The sequence below is a fragment of the Prosopis cineraria genome, unplaced genomic scaffold, assembly GCF_029017545.1.
Source record: "Prosopis cineraria cultivar Desert tree isolate PC_DT_omini unplaced genomic scaffold, ASM2901754v1 PC6, whole genome shotgun sequence".
NCBI classification, from domain to species: Eukaryota; Viridiplantae; Streptophyta; class Magnoliopsida; order Fabales; family Fabaceae; genus Prosopis; species Prosopis cineraria.
In genome coordinates, this window is record NW_026555337.1 from 5,321,840 (window position 1) to 5,335,678 (window position 13,839).

Below are 13,839 nucleotides of genomic sequence, written 5' to 3' on the forward strand. Positions count from 1 at the left end.
AGTTGAACTTGCCTAGGACATTTAAAAAAATTAATTTTTTAACCCAACCAGCCGCAAAGTAAACTCATTTTTTAACTCCATGCCATACCCTATTAGCTCAGGCAAGATTAGACTGATCGGGTTGCTGAGCCATTTGTACGGACCTTGATGTAATTTTGCAGTGACCTTGGGCAAACTCCGAAGCCAAAAGAGTAAATAACCCAATTCGATCACATAATGTCCTATAACACACGGCGTGATTGAGTTCGGTTTAATAACAAGGATTTTGAATCAGTCAAACATGAGTTATCAATGCACAACAATAAAAATTAAAATAACTCATCATCGAGCAGGAAAAAAATGAGGGGGGAAATTAGAAGGGAAAATTCTTTAAAAATAGTGAAAAAAAATTATTATTCTTGAAAAAAAAAATGCTCATAATTTTCTCATTTCTCTTTTTTTTCCCCCTTTTTTCTCTATACAGACCAAGCCATTCGTTGCCCAAAAAGTGTGAAGTCCAGTGCCTCCCAATTTGATAATGTTTTCTTTTTCGAGCTCACTGTGAGGTCCAATGCCTCTCCAGCGACGAAGTGTTAGTTTTCCTAGTCTCACTCGTTACCCATCGATATCTTTCCCTTTTAAATCTTTTTTTTTTTTTTAGGTTTGCTCGATTTTTACTCATACTCTTTGTTGTTTAGAATCTTTTTTTTTTTTGGCTAAAAATAAGTACGTCTCAATATGCCATTTATTTCTAAACCAAAAATTATATGATACGTTAGATCCACCATCAAATTTCAATAATTTTCCTAGCCCGCAAAAAAATATATTTTTTGTTAATATTTTAATTTCACGAAAAAATTCAATAAAAATATCAATGAAGTGTGGCATGATTTTGTCCCCAAATTATATCGACTTTAAGCTTCCTCCCCACTTCACACTTCCCTTGTTAGAATAAATTTCAACCATTCAAATATTTTATAAAATAGATTTTCTTTCTATTTTTTTCCTTTAATCCTAATCTGTTCACATCAAAATTTTAGCAATGTGAATTTCTCGTTTAATTTCTGGAGAACAATAAACAATATAAGAAACATATGTTTTTATTATTATTTTATTTTCAAAATATATTTACAAAACGTCATGAATAAAATAAAAATAGTTTTAAATAAACCTTTGCTCTCCCATTTGCAGCATAAAATTTCAGTGATGTCAACAGCTGGCAAATTACGTAACCTGCCAAATTATGATGGATTCAATAATATGGACTCATGTAAGATCAAAAATCTTCACGCGTCAAAAGAAAGATGACTTTTATTTTGCCCCACGATGAGTAAAATTTCTTAGTATTTTTTACCAGCAAGTTAAATTTCTTACAGGTCAATAGAGATATGGGGAGAAAAAATATTTTATCTCTATCCTAAATCCTAAGCATAAGACACTGTCTATAAATCATTTATATTCCTTAATACGAGTCTTTTTACAAAATATTTGAAGCATTTATGATTTTTTTCTTAAACTCTTCATTAAAAGTAAGATTTTTTATTATATATGTAAAAGAGAGAGAACCTCATATATTATTTAATTAAGTATGATTTCGAAACGTTAGATTAATTTTTTAAAATTAAGATTATCAACTAATTTTGATAACATTGCTTAACTCTTCAATTAAAAATGTTTTACGAATAAAATTGGGAGGGAGTGTAATTTATATAAATGTTACTCTCTCAACTCTAAATTATAAGACAATTTGAGAAAAATAAAATTTTATTAATTAATCTCTCTATTAAAAAATATAAAATATTTTTTGAGAAGTTAAATGTTCAAAAATATAAGGTATTTTTAGTCTTTTAAGGTGTAATTATTACCTTTTTTTTTAAAGTGCCCTATTGATAGTAATTTTATATTTATTATGGGATAGTTAATAGAGGTAAAATAAAAAAGATAGAGTTATTTTGAAAGTAGGTGAGAATTTTATTGAGGGGTGAGATTCAGTTAAAAATATTTTATATTTTTAAATAGAGGGAGTATATTTTTTTAACATTACACTTCAAGTGAAGAGAGAATTGAAATGATATTCACATAATTTAAGAAAATTAATTAACTATAATAATTATACCTAAAATTTAAAAAATTAGACTAAAGCCTGTATTAATCAATATAAGTATGTATTAATTATTTTTAATTAATATAAATATCAGGAGTAATTTAAAAAATTTATGACAATTTTTTATTGAGATATGTGATTCTACTTATAAAAAATACAAATCAAAAGTGATAATTTCTCTAACAAATAAAAAAAAGAGAGTAATGATTAAGTGTGTGCATGCATTCTTAAAAATTATAATTTTATTTTTAAAAATAAATTTAGAAAGTGTTATTCTTGTATTTTATTAATATATGTGATCTTATATTAAATTATCTTATAATTTAAAATGAAAAAAGCATTATTTATTTACTATAGAGAATACAATTCAAAGAGGTGACTTAGAAAAAAAGGATAATGATAAATAAGATCTTGTAAAAATATTACTTTAAATTAATATTTTTTAAATATTAATGTTATCAAATTTTAATACTATTTTTATAGTATTTTAGTATTAAAATTTTTAATTTAAAAATAATATTCTTATAAGTTTTGACTTGTCATTCTATCTGAAAAATACAATTCAAGGTGGACGGGGGACTTGGTAGTTGGCAGTTGGCACTTGGCAGGCAAAGTCTGGGCAGTGCCCTCAAGGTCCCGCCACTGCTCGCTCACTTGGTCGTCGTCTTCTTTTTTTTTTGAATGAAAAGACACGGACAAAACCGTGTAAGGGTTACAAAAGTCAGACATATCAGAGTCTAAAATATTCCTACATCCCATAAGCGGAATATTATAGATAGAGAGATCGTAGTGGTCATGCAAAGATTCCCGTGCGAGCATATCAGCACAATTGTTTGCCTCTCTAAAAACGTGGTCAAAAGTAATCATCCAGCTTCTTATAATAAGCTCCCTTATTTTCTTGATGGTTGCCGCAAAGGATGGCTATCAGAGAAATTATGTTGAATAAGAGAAAAGGCTTCCATAAAGTCAGTGTATAAGTTAATCTTGGTAAGGTTAGCATTCCAACCAATCTAAAGACCTTCTAAAATGCTGATAATTCAGCTGTAGTACAGGGTTGATATCCAAGAAATTTAGAGAAATCGATAATCTAATTTCCTTTTTCATCGTGGATGACTCCACCACAAGTTGCAACTCCGAGAGAGTTAATAGAACCGTCAACATCAAGCCTACCATCCTTCCTTTGGAGGATGCCATTTAGACTCAAATCAAAGTCTATTGTTATTTAAAATATTCATTCTTGATAGAAGCCCATATCAGTTATGATTTGTTCAACTTTTCGATGATCTTTGTCTTTTGCCTGATTCCCGTGACATGCATGCGTTTTTTTTTTTTTTGTGGTACATAACATGCATGACATGCATATGTTTATTCGTGTCTCAGGGCAGAGAAATTTTGCACCAAGAATAATATAATGGGAGAATCTCATCCGGCCATCCAATATACTCCTCTCAATTTTTTTATAAATTATTTTTATCAATTTTATTAATATTAATATAATAAAAATATAAAAATAAAATAATTAAAATTTTAAATATAAATTTCAAGTAAAATTAAAAGATAAATGAACAATATAATATTAATTTTTTTATCCGTCTTGCTCTTACTTTTTAAAGATAGTTTGGAAATTTCAATTTCAAACAAAACAATCTCATCAATTAATGACTTACAAAGTGAATCAGATTATGCTTCTAAAAAGTAATTAATATATATAGGATTGAAGGAGTATTCTAAAAGTATTTTACTTGTCCAACGATTTTTTTTTTTGGCAAATATGTTTTAGGGGGAAAAGACACAATAATCCTCTATGAGAAAAGACAACAAGTACAAGTTTAAATTTTTACAATTGCATGTTGACGAATTCACAACTCTAAGTTTACATATTAATAGGTAATTATCTATTATGAATGAAATTTTGTTTAGAGTTAACGTGTTCGTCTTAGCCAATTTAATAAATTTACAATTTAAACTTTAAATATTTACAAATACATGGTCATCTATTCATAAGTCAAGGTTTAGAATTTATAATTTTATATATTTAAAGACAAGGTTCATCGATAGTAAGTTTAAATTTTTTTCAACTACATTTTCACCAACTCACAAATTTATATTCACATATTAATAAATAATTGTTCATTGATATTGAAATTCTTTTTTCATAACAAGTTTAGATTTTTATAACTAAATGCTCACAAATTTCAACTTTAAATTTACATGCAACAGGTAATTATTTATTTATAGTAAATGTAAAATTTTTTTGCCTCACTAAGACAATTGTATCTTTTTTTCTCAAAACTTATTTGTTAAAAAAACCTTTAAGCCTATAGAATAATTTCAAAATGTATTGGGCCCTATTTGTAATGTTTTCTTCCTTGGAAGCCTTAGGTGAGATTCTTTCAAATATAATTTCAGGAGAATTGGGCAAAGGCATCTTGCGATATAATTAAACATTACAAGATTCATTTACATTTAAATATCATAAAATCTCGAAGATTCAACAAAAAACATCTTGATTGTGACAAAAATTATATAAGTCCCAGTGATTTCGTTGTTTTGTTTTTTTAACTGTTACCACGTCCATCTTAGTCAAGGAGAATCATATATAATTGAAAACCTTTAAAAAAAATAATATAAAGACTTTAAAATTGTAAGTTTCTCAAAGTTCAGTCGTAAAAAATACTTGATATTTTTTGAGGGTTTGTATTTACTATCACCCTCCAGTTAATTATAGTACGTTTGAGTTATTGTGCCGCCGCCCACTTCGGAGTCATTATCGTTTCCATCTTTTGGAAGGGACATTATGCTTTGTAATTAGATTAGTGGTGTGTGAGAAAAGATATTTAATGCTCCTGGGATCATAATATTTTTTTTTAAAAAAACTTATTTACTATTTCTATATATTTGAGATATTTGCTTTTAATTAAATCAAGACTTGTAAATTTTTTATAAATTATTTATTTTATAACAAATTCTTGTTATTAATATTATTAACACAGTAAAATTTATTTATCTTAAATATATTAAGTATATAAAGTAAAGCAATTAAGTTTTAAATTATTTTATAACAGCCAAATATTAGTTTTTTTTTTCTTTCTGTTTTTTTTTGAATACATAAGACCTAAAATAGTACAAGATAGCTTGAGAAATAAAAGGTCTAAGAGTAAGGCATGGAGGCCTCAGGCCAAAATCGAGCAACAGAAGCTGCTGGATCCTATCAGGGGATTTAACAAAAATATGCGGCGAGTGTTGTCCAGTGTAATGCAATTTAGATATAAATTGCGGGGAGTCTCGTGCAGTCGTGTCCAGTGAGTTACTTCGGCTCCCCAAACTTCCACGAGGGGAGTCCTGAACTTCTGATCACTTGGACCCCCTTGATTACAGTTGAAAAACAGACGGGCTCTCGATTCTTATGAGCCTGGGTTGGATTTTTCATTTTTTCATTCTTTTTTTAAAATTTAATTTTTATTTAAAGAGTTTAAGGTTGACCCTTAAGTTTTATTTTAAAAAATTTAAAATAAAATTACATTATAAAGTAATTAAAATATTTTAAAATTAAAATAAATTTATAATTTTCTGGAGATTAAACAACACATATTTAGAAGTCTAGTAAAAAAATTTAATTGATTAAAAAAATTTATTTTTATAAATACACAAATATAATAATTATAAAAAAATAAAAAATATTAAAAATTTTATATTATACACTAATATTTATTAAATTATATTAAATTAATTTTAAAATAAAGTAAAATTAATAATAATATAAAGTGTGCAGGAGCTTCAGGTGAGCAAGTCCTTCTTGATTTTAAATACGTGTTCTATCAAAAAAAAATTAATAATAATATAACAACGTTTTAAGAGCTGCTCGATCTTAAGCCCTTTTTTATAGGATTTATTAGTGTTGGACTTGAAAGCTCAGTTACTTTAAAAAAAATTAATTTATAAAGTCTGAATTTTTATTTAAATAAAACTTTTAAACTCAATTTTTATTTTCAACTCTATCCTCCTTTGCGATGTGACGGGTGGTATCTCTCCTATAAACGGAAGCAATCGCTTCCATGGAATCCGAAGAGATTTGGATTTTCTTGTAACCCTTTTGTTTTACAGATCTGGAGCCCATCCCAACCTTGATGGCTGAAATTTCCGTTTCCATGACACTATCATATCCAAGACTTCGTGCAAACTGCAAAGCCCAATTACAACACCCAATTCCATCACATAATGTCCCATAATCTATGGCGTGGCTTGAGTCCGGTTTACTAACAAGGTCTTCGATTCAATCAAGCATGGCTTATGAATACACAATAATAAAAATTAAAATAATTCATCCTTGTATGGGAAGAAAAATAGAAATTAGAAAAAAAATATTTAAAATGATAAAAAATATTATTCTTCCTTTTTTATTTGGGGGAATTACATTAAAATTTCATATAAAAAATGAACTATTTCAAGATTTATTAGTAATTGAACTAAGGCCATTAATAAAATAATCCTATAGTAGTGAATTTCCTTATATGAAACTTGTATGTATTCTTTTTATTTAATATTAATTATTAAATTTAATTTTATTCAACGAGAGACTTTGTATATCCTTTAAGGTCTATTTACAATCAGACAATTAACACTTCCTCAGCTACAAAAGGTGTGAAGGCTGCGTGAAATTGTAGTTTTCATAGTCTCACTAGTTACCCATCATACCTTGCCATTTTAAATCATTTCATTTTGTTAAGTTTTCTGAATTGAATGAGGTTCAAAATGACCTTTTGTAACCGTATTAGGGCTAGCAAAAGAGAAAAGCAAGGAGAAGAAAGAGGTGTAAAAAAAATAACTTTTTTTTTTGTTTGGATAAAGTGAGAAAAATAAGAGGAAGAATAAATTTGGAGGAATATAATACGTGAGACTCACATATTTTTATTTCTGATTTCTCTTTTCAAATATGAAAAGATTTTAGAGAGAAAAGTAAATTTTTATATTCACTCACAAGTCTTCATTTATTGCTAGTTGCCTCCCTCCATTTTTTACCTTATTTTATTTTATTTAGTGAACAATTTATAATAAAAATTATATAAAAATATGTTAAAATATTAAATTGTATTAGATATAAATATCTTTCTATAATAATAGTGTTATTATTATTTATATAAAATTAATAATTTTATCATCCTCTCATTTTTTCTTGCTCGCCCAGGCATATAGCGAGAAAATTACATCCATTCAATTTTTTCTTCTCTTCATTTTGTCTCCTCACATTTTCTACTCTCCCTGCATTATCTTGTGAGCCCAGCACAGCATAGATGATTACTCTTTCAAAATTAAATTATCATAAAGCAACGTGTGAAGCCTAGCCCTCTTAAAGGTACAAGGTGTTGGCTGATAAAGGTAGTGTAAAATTATGAGCGTCTTCAAATTACATTTTAATAGTACTTTCAGCAAAAGCCATCAATTTCTCCTTCTCACAAAGGTTGTCTTGACTTTTTTGTGTAAATGTTGAAAGCTAAATCCAAATGCGGTATCCAAACATGTTATTAAAGTTTTACTTAATATTTTTTTTTCTGTTTGGAATCATTTTAATTTTATTTTTTTGGCTAAAAATAAGTTCGTCTCAATATGGCATTTATTTCTAAACCAAAAATTAAATGATACCAGTAGATCCACCATCAAATTTCAATAATTTCCTTATTCTGGAAAAAAGCTAAATTATTTTACTACCTTTTAATTTCACAACAAAAAAATCAATAAAAATATCAATGAAGAGGGACATGATGTTACCCCCAAATTATATGGACTTTAAGCCTCACTTATTAGAATAAATTTCAACCACTCAAATATTTTATAAAATAGATATTCTTTCTTTCTTTTACTATAGTCCTAATCTGTTGACATCAAAATTTGTTTCCATATTTTACCAACAACCTTACAAAATAATAAATTCAAAGGGTCCAGATTTAACCTAACGAATGGGATGAGAAGTGAAGTGAAGAGGAGGTGGAGGAGCTTGGACAAGCCTTCACAGTTGTGTATATTCATAGGAGGCACTAACGACCTTCTTGGTAGGTGCTCTCGGTTGAAAGAATTCCTTCAGGTTTGCTGGAAGAAGAAGCTGAGCCAGAAAAGCCTCTTGTGATAAAGAAAGATGGTTGCTTTGGAGTTGGCAGGCTTGTAATCTCGCTTTCAAGCATTATCACTGCCTGTGACATGGTGGGCCTGTCTCTTGGTTCATCTTGCACGCACAATAGGCTCATTTGTGCACACTTTACGAATTGGTGTGCATTGCAACTTTCATTCAAAGACCGGTCCATTAAATCCATCAACTTGTTCTCTGTCCATAGTCTCCACGCCTGCATATTCATTCACGTAAAACAATTTCATGCATAGTGACAACAACATATGTAAATAACAACCTATCATTGAAATTAAATTATAGATATACAGCGTAATTGTTCCATATGATTTTCATGTTTTGGTGAAGTTCGATGTTTTTTTTCATTTTTAACACAATAGACATTTCTGCCCCTCTCTCTATGTATAGCCAAGCAAACAATTGTTCGTCTTTGACTCTTCATCAAATTTACAACACAGAAATCTCTTTCCACTATTGTCATTGCCATGGTTAAATTAAGGCTAATTGCAAACATGCCAATAGACATATACAAATATACTTCCCATTTTTACAAGCTTTTTATACAACTGTGTGTGGCCTTTCAATTACTCAAATCAATCAAAATCAATTATTAAATAAAAATGTTAAAATATAAATATTTGGTGTATAAAATAGATAATTAATCATGAATAATATCACTAAGTCTATTAGAGACAATTAACACGCCCGCCCACGCAAACCTTGTGGCTTGGGGGGTGACAGTGTTTTGCTTTCACATGTCAAGCCACAAATCGAATTCAGGCACTCTCAATTGGCAACACACCCACACCCACACGTTATTGAGAAAAAATATAATCGTTAATCCTTATAGTTTTATAGAGTTTTGTTTGAATTGAAAAATAAAATCACACAATCTTTCTAAAATTACAGGAGTTGAAAATATTAAAAAAACTATACAAACTAAAAACAAAATTTGATGAAGTTATAAAGATCAAAGATTATATTTTTTCAAAAAATTATTAAGGAATGGGAGGCAAAGTAGTGGGGGTAATTGTCCCCATTCTTCACAACATAGATCCATCAATGAATCACCATAATGCAAACGATCAAAGATGCTGAGAGAGAGAATAAGAAGGTACATACATAACCTAAAAGGCTGGAAGCTTGTTTGGATTGAAAGAATCCTGTATTTTTCTTTCCACTGATTATTTCAAGAATTACTACACCAAAACTAAAAACATCTGATTTGATTGAGAATAATCCATCCAATGCATATTCTGGAGCCATATATCCACTGTAAAATAAAAGTTAAAAAAACAAAAGAAAAATGTAACTTATTTCATAAATGAATCAAGGTTCAATTCTATTATAATCAAATAGAAATTTTGAACTTACTAAGTTCCAACTATTCTCTCAGTGTTAGCCTCAATTTCTTTGTTTCCAAATATTCTAGCCAAACCAAAGTCTGAAATTTTTGGTTGCATCTCCTCGTCTAGAAGAATGTTGCTGGTTTTTAAATCTCTATGAATAACTCTCAATCTAGAATCTTGATGAAGATATAACATTCCTCGAGCAACTCCTAGAATTATGTTAAACCGCAACTGCCAATCTAATATCAGATTTCGCGTACGATCTGCATCAATATTTTCATTTTTCGCAAGTTCTTTGAGCCTTTGTTATGCATTGAAAGCATTAAGAATTTGGGTTTGATTTTTGACCATTTAAGAAGATGGGCACTGGTTGCTCATCTACATCTAAGTAGGTGATGAGCGCATGCTCATCCAAATTTGTTTTCTGTTTTCATTTTACTTTTAAATTAAAATCATTATGTTTTTAGTTGACATGGTTCGTGCATTATGTTTCTTCCTAAATCAGATTTAAATCCAGACTGAATATTATAAAGCTTATTCATTGAGAAAATGAACATTATTAAGTCTAGTTTAAATTAATGCATTTGAAAACTAACCGAACAAGAATGCGTCTAAACTCTTATTTGGCATGTATTCGTAAAGTAAGATTTTTTCCTCTCCCGTCATGCAGTAGCCCCGAAGTCTGACAAGGTTTCGATGCTGTAGCTTCGATATCAAAACAACTTCATTCTTGAATTCCTTCAAACCTTGCGATGAAACATTTGAAAGCCTCTTTACTGCTATATGCTGTTCGCCGGATAATATACCCTAAAGAAAAAGAATATATCTCCATAAGCCATCATTCGAAATTAAGCTAGCAAGCAATATGTGTCAATTACCTTGTAAACAGGTCCGTAACCTCCTCGTCCTAGCTTGTTGGCATCTGAAAAGTTATCTGTAGCAGCCAGTATGGTTTCAAAATCATACTGCGGTACCTCTATGCCTTCGTTGTCTTTTTCTTCTAGCTCTTCCAAGTATATCAAATCTTTCACTTGTCTCCCACTGTCATACATCCGCCCTCGATTTCTCTGAACTCTTCCCCTTTCTTAGTAACAAGAAGAGAAATGTATATTATTGATTGTGTTGCTTGCAGAGAAAGAGTTAGCAAGCAATTCATAATGCATAACTAAAAATATTACCTTTCTTTCGTGCTATTCTCTTTTTCCATAGATAAGCAAAAACAACCATGCAAGTTATGAAAGCCACGCTTAAGAGAGTTGCCACAATAATTACTGTGAGTGATTTTCTTCTTCCAGATGGCTCGTGTAAGGTGGAAAGGACACCTGTAAAAGAGAATTGGTAACGATCGAAATGTTAAAAAAATTAGGACCAGCAAATACGCTGCCGGAGGTACGTAATATTATAAAAGGTAAGTACCTGGGGTGCAATTTAAAGTTGAATTGTTCCAGTAATAGTTCGTATTACAAAGGCACCTTGGTTTTCCATCTTTCGAATCATTGTTGCAGGTCGAATGCGGCCAGTCGTTGCAGTCTGTCATGCTATGGCAGAGAGGTTCTGATGGTGGTAACCAACTAACCTCTATTTCCTTTATACCAAAGCACCAGTCGGTTACGTTAAAGGGTAAGTCAACCTTAACCTTTTGTCTTTGATCTTTGCCATCACAGAAGTTGAACTCATTAGTTTGGATTCGCAACTTCCGATTATCTGAGTCTATTTTAGACACCCGAAGAAGCCCAAGTTCAGACATATTGAAGCTAACCTCGCCTGTTTTTGTTGTGTTGTCGCATTTGAGCTTGAAGTACAAGGGATCCCCACAATCTTGCCCAGTGCTTAGTGGATATGGAATTATTGTTGTGCCGCAAGGTTCACAGGTTTTGGCAATTGATGCTGCATAAATTAATACAATTGATGAACATTCCATTTTAGTTTTTGGTGTTTGTAAATCATACATCGTTTGGAAACAAGGAAAGAAAAAGAAGGAAAAGTAAAACTATATATTTAATATTTGACGGTGATTGAAGCACACGGTAACTGCGTCCTTTTTAATTTGAACCTCGATTATCGAAGTAATCGTGGAACATCATACCACATAAACACTGCTATAATTTTTTTAAAAAAAAAAATATCTTCAGGCCGGAAAAAAAAGGGGGGGTGGAAATCTGACCCATGTCTGAAACCTGTAGGCGGACGGAAAGAGAAATGCCATATTTAGGGGAATCTTCTGTAAGAGTAGGTAAATCCTGAGTCCAGATCAAGCAAACAGGATTCCGAACCGATAATCTAGTATTATACGAATAAGCCTGGCATCGAGAGCAGTCGTTGAGACACACAGATTGGCACTCTGCTTCATTTCCTGCTGCAACTGGTTTACCCGAGCTTCCCACTTCAACCATCGTCAAGTTTAAAAATGTAATGTCTTTTCCTCCACACGATGTAGATTTTCTGACACACCCATTATCCTGTTCTCCGGAGGAATTTTTAGTTGGCAAAGGATCGAATCCGGGCAAACACTTACAGACAGGGCGATTCTGATCATTGCAGATGCTAAAACTCCCACACGCATTGTATATTTTGCACTCTGTAGGTTCGCTAAACGCCGCTGACCATCCACTTTCGAGATTATCATCGTTGTACCTCTGCAATTCGATCTTCCCTGTATAGTTCATGACTAGCCTTGGATGATCAGTCAACGGCTGTTGCTGAGAGGAGTTTGTCAACAATCTCAATAATGACAGGGGGATTGGCTCTGAAGGTTTCCAGAAAAGTTGGCGCTGATTTTTCCAAATTGTAAAGCTGTTGCTCCCTGTTTGAGCAAGCTGAAAGGTGTAGTTCCCCGGGGATGGGTCATCAGAGCTTCTCCAAGATGTCAAGTTCATGTTTTTATCCATTTTCATGGAAGGCAGAAATGTGTCCGTTGGATGTTCAAAGCTCTGCCAGCGATTATTTGTTCTGACCTCGTCATCTATGAGTACCAGGTTTCCTGAGTCCATAAGCTTCACTGTACGGTTTAAGGATGAAGATCCCTCGAGCCCGGAAGACCAGTAGCCTTTTCCATTGGAGTCTGATACTCGGAGGTTTCCATCGTCTGCGATTTGAAAAGATGCCATGGAGTCTGGAACAGGGGGTCCCTGTTCGCAACCCATACCACCGTTCGTGGCTGTACTTGTGACTCGTTGTACCATATTCCTAAGTACTTTGTTGAATCTTGTCGTGGGGAGAAGAAACCCAGTATAAATTTGCCTTCCTTTGAAACAAGGGTGGCATCACCAGTAATCTCTTCGCCAGGCTCTAAAGTATCTTGAGCCAGATGTAGCTGAGAAAAACACAGCAACCAGCCAGTGAAAGAGAACAGAACGACAATGACAGCTCTCATATTACTTGATGATGAATCTCGTTATCATGATCCTTTTCTTCCTTTTGGTATGATTGAATCCGATGGAAACAGTGGTTGTAGCTCTATGAACCTTGAAAGGTAAACGAGTATCTGTGTGTTTGTATGTGTGTTTATTAATTGCAAGTGAAAGCAAACTAATTTCAATCCTGTTTGGATTGTAGCTGCAACTTGATTTCAAATTGACTAAAGCAACATTTTATGTAAGGGATAGTCTACGCTGGAGGCCTTCAGCTCTGCAAGCGTGTTTCTTTTCTTGTTCTCTTCCATTTGGAGAAAATAAATTAAGAGATGGGAACGGATGCTCTCAAATTGCATACAAAATGGCATATTATAATTTATATAATATTTGTTTGCGTTAAAAGAATCCAATGCGAAAGAAGGATCGAACAAGTGGCCACTGGCCAGGTGACAGGCCAAGTAAGGTCGTCGCGTGCCTTTCCCCTCCGGTCGTCGCTTTTACTTTTTCTTGTCTCGTGTCAGCATCAATAATCAATATGATCATAAAAAACAAATCATCGCTTTCATCAGCATCATTATATCACGTCCAGAGTAAATCACACGGGATTCATTTTTTTACTTTTTTCTCTAATGACTTTTAAAAAAAGATTGTTTAATTTTTAGATATATTATGTGTATTTTTCTTTCAAAAAACTTTTGATACGATTCTTACTTTAAGATTTTTAGGGCTATTTGAATATTTGTCCCTATTTCAATAACACCTTATTTTTTCTATGCATATGAATAAAGTTTTTTTTTTATAACTAAAACTGGAAATATATCATTTCACAGCAAAATATAAAAACAGTAGAGAACTACGAATCAACATTACCAACCTCCTCTCTACTATAAGTGGGTGATTAAAAGAATTAAAGTCAGAAATTTGATCACCAACTGA

General features: G+C 31.5%; 1 protein-coding gene across 1 annotated transcript; it reads right to left on the reverse strand.

The window, feature by feature from the left end:
- Positions 1 to 7,856: 7,856 nt before the first annotated feature.
- On the reverse strand, positions 7,857 to 13,109 carry LOC129313312 (G-type lectin S-receptor-like serine/threonine-protein kinase At4g03230). The gene is given in 9 exon segments (XM_054956273.1): positions 7,857 to 8,418; positions 9,324 to 9,474; positions 9,576 to 9,813; positions 10,147 to 10,357; positions 10,429 to 10,634; positions 10,729 to 10,872; positions 10,967 to 11,437; positions 11,715 to 12,674; positions 12,677 to 13,109. Coding segments are annotated over 9 exon segments (2,931 nt in total). The 5' UTR covers positions 12,924 to 13,109; the 3' UTR covers positions 7,857 to 8,115.
- Between the last annotated feature and the right edge of the window lie 730 nt (positions 13,110 to 13,839).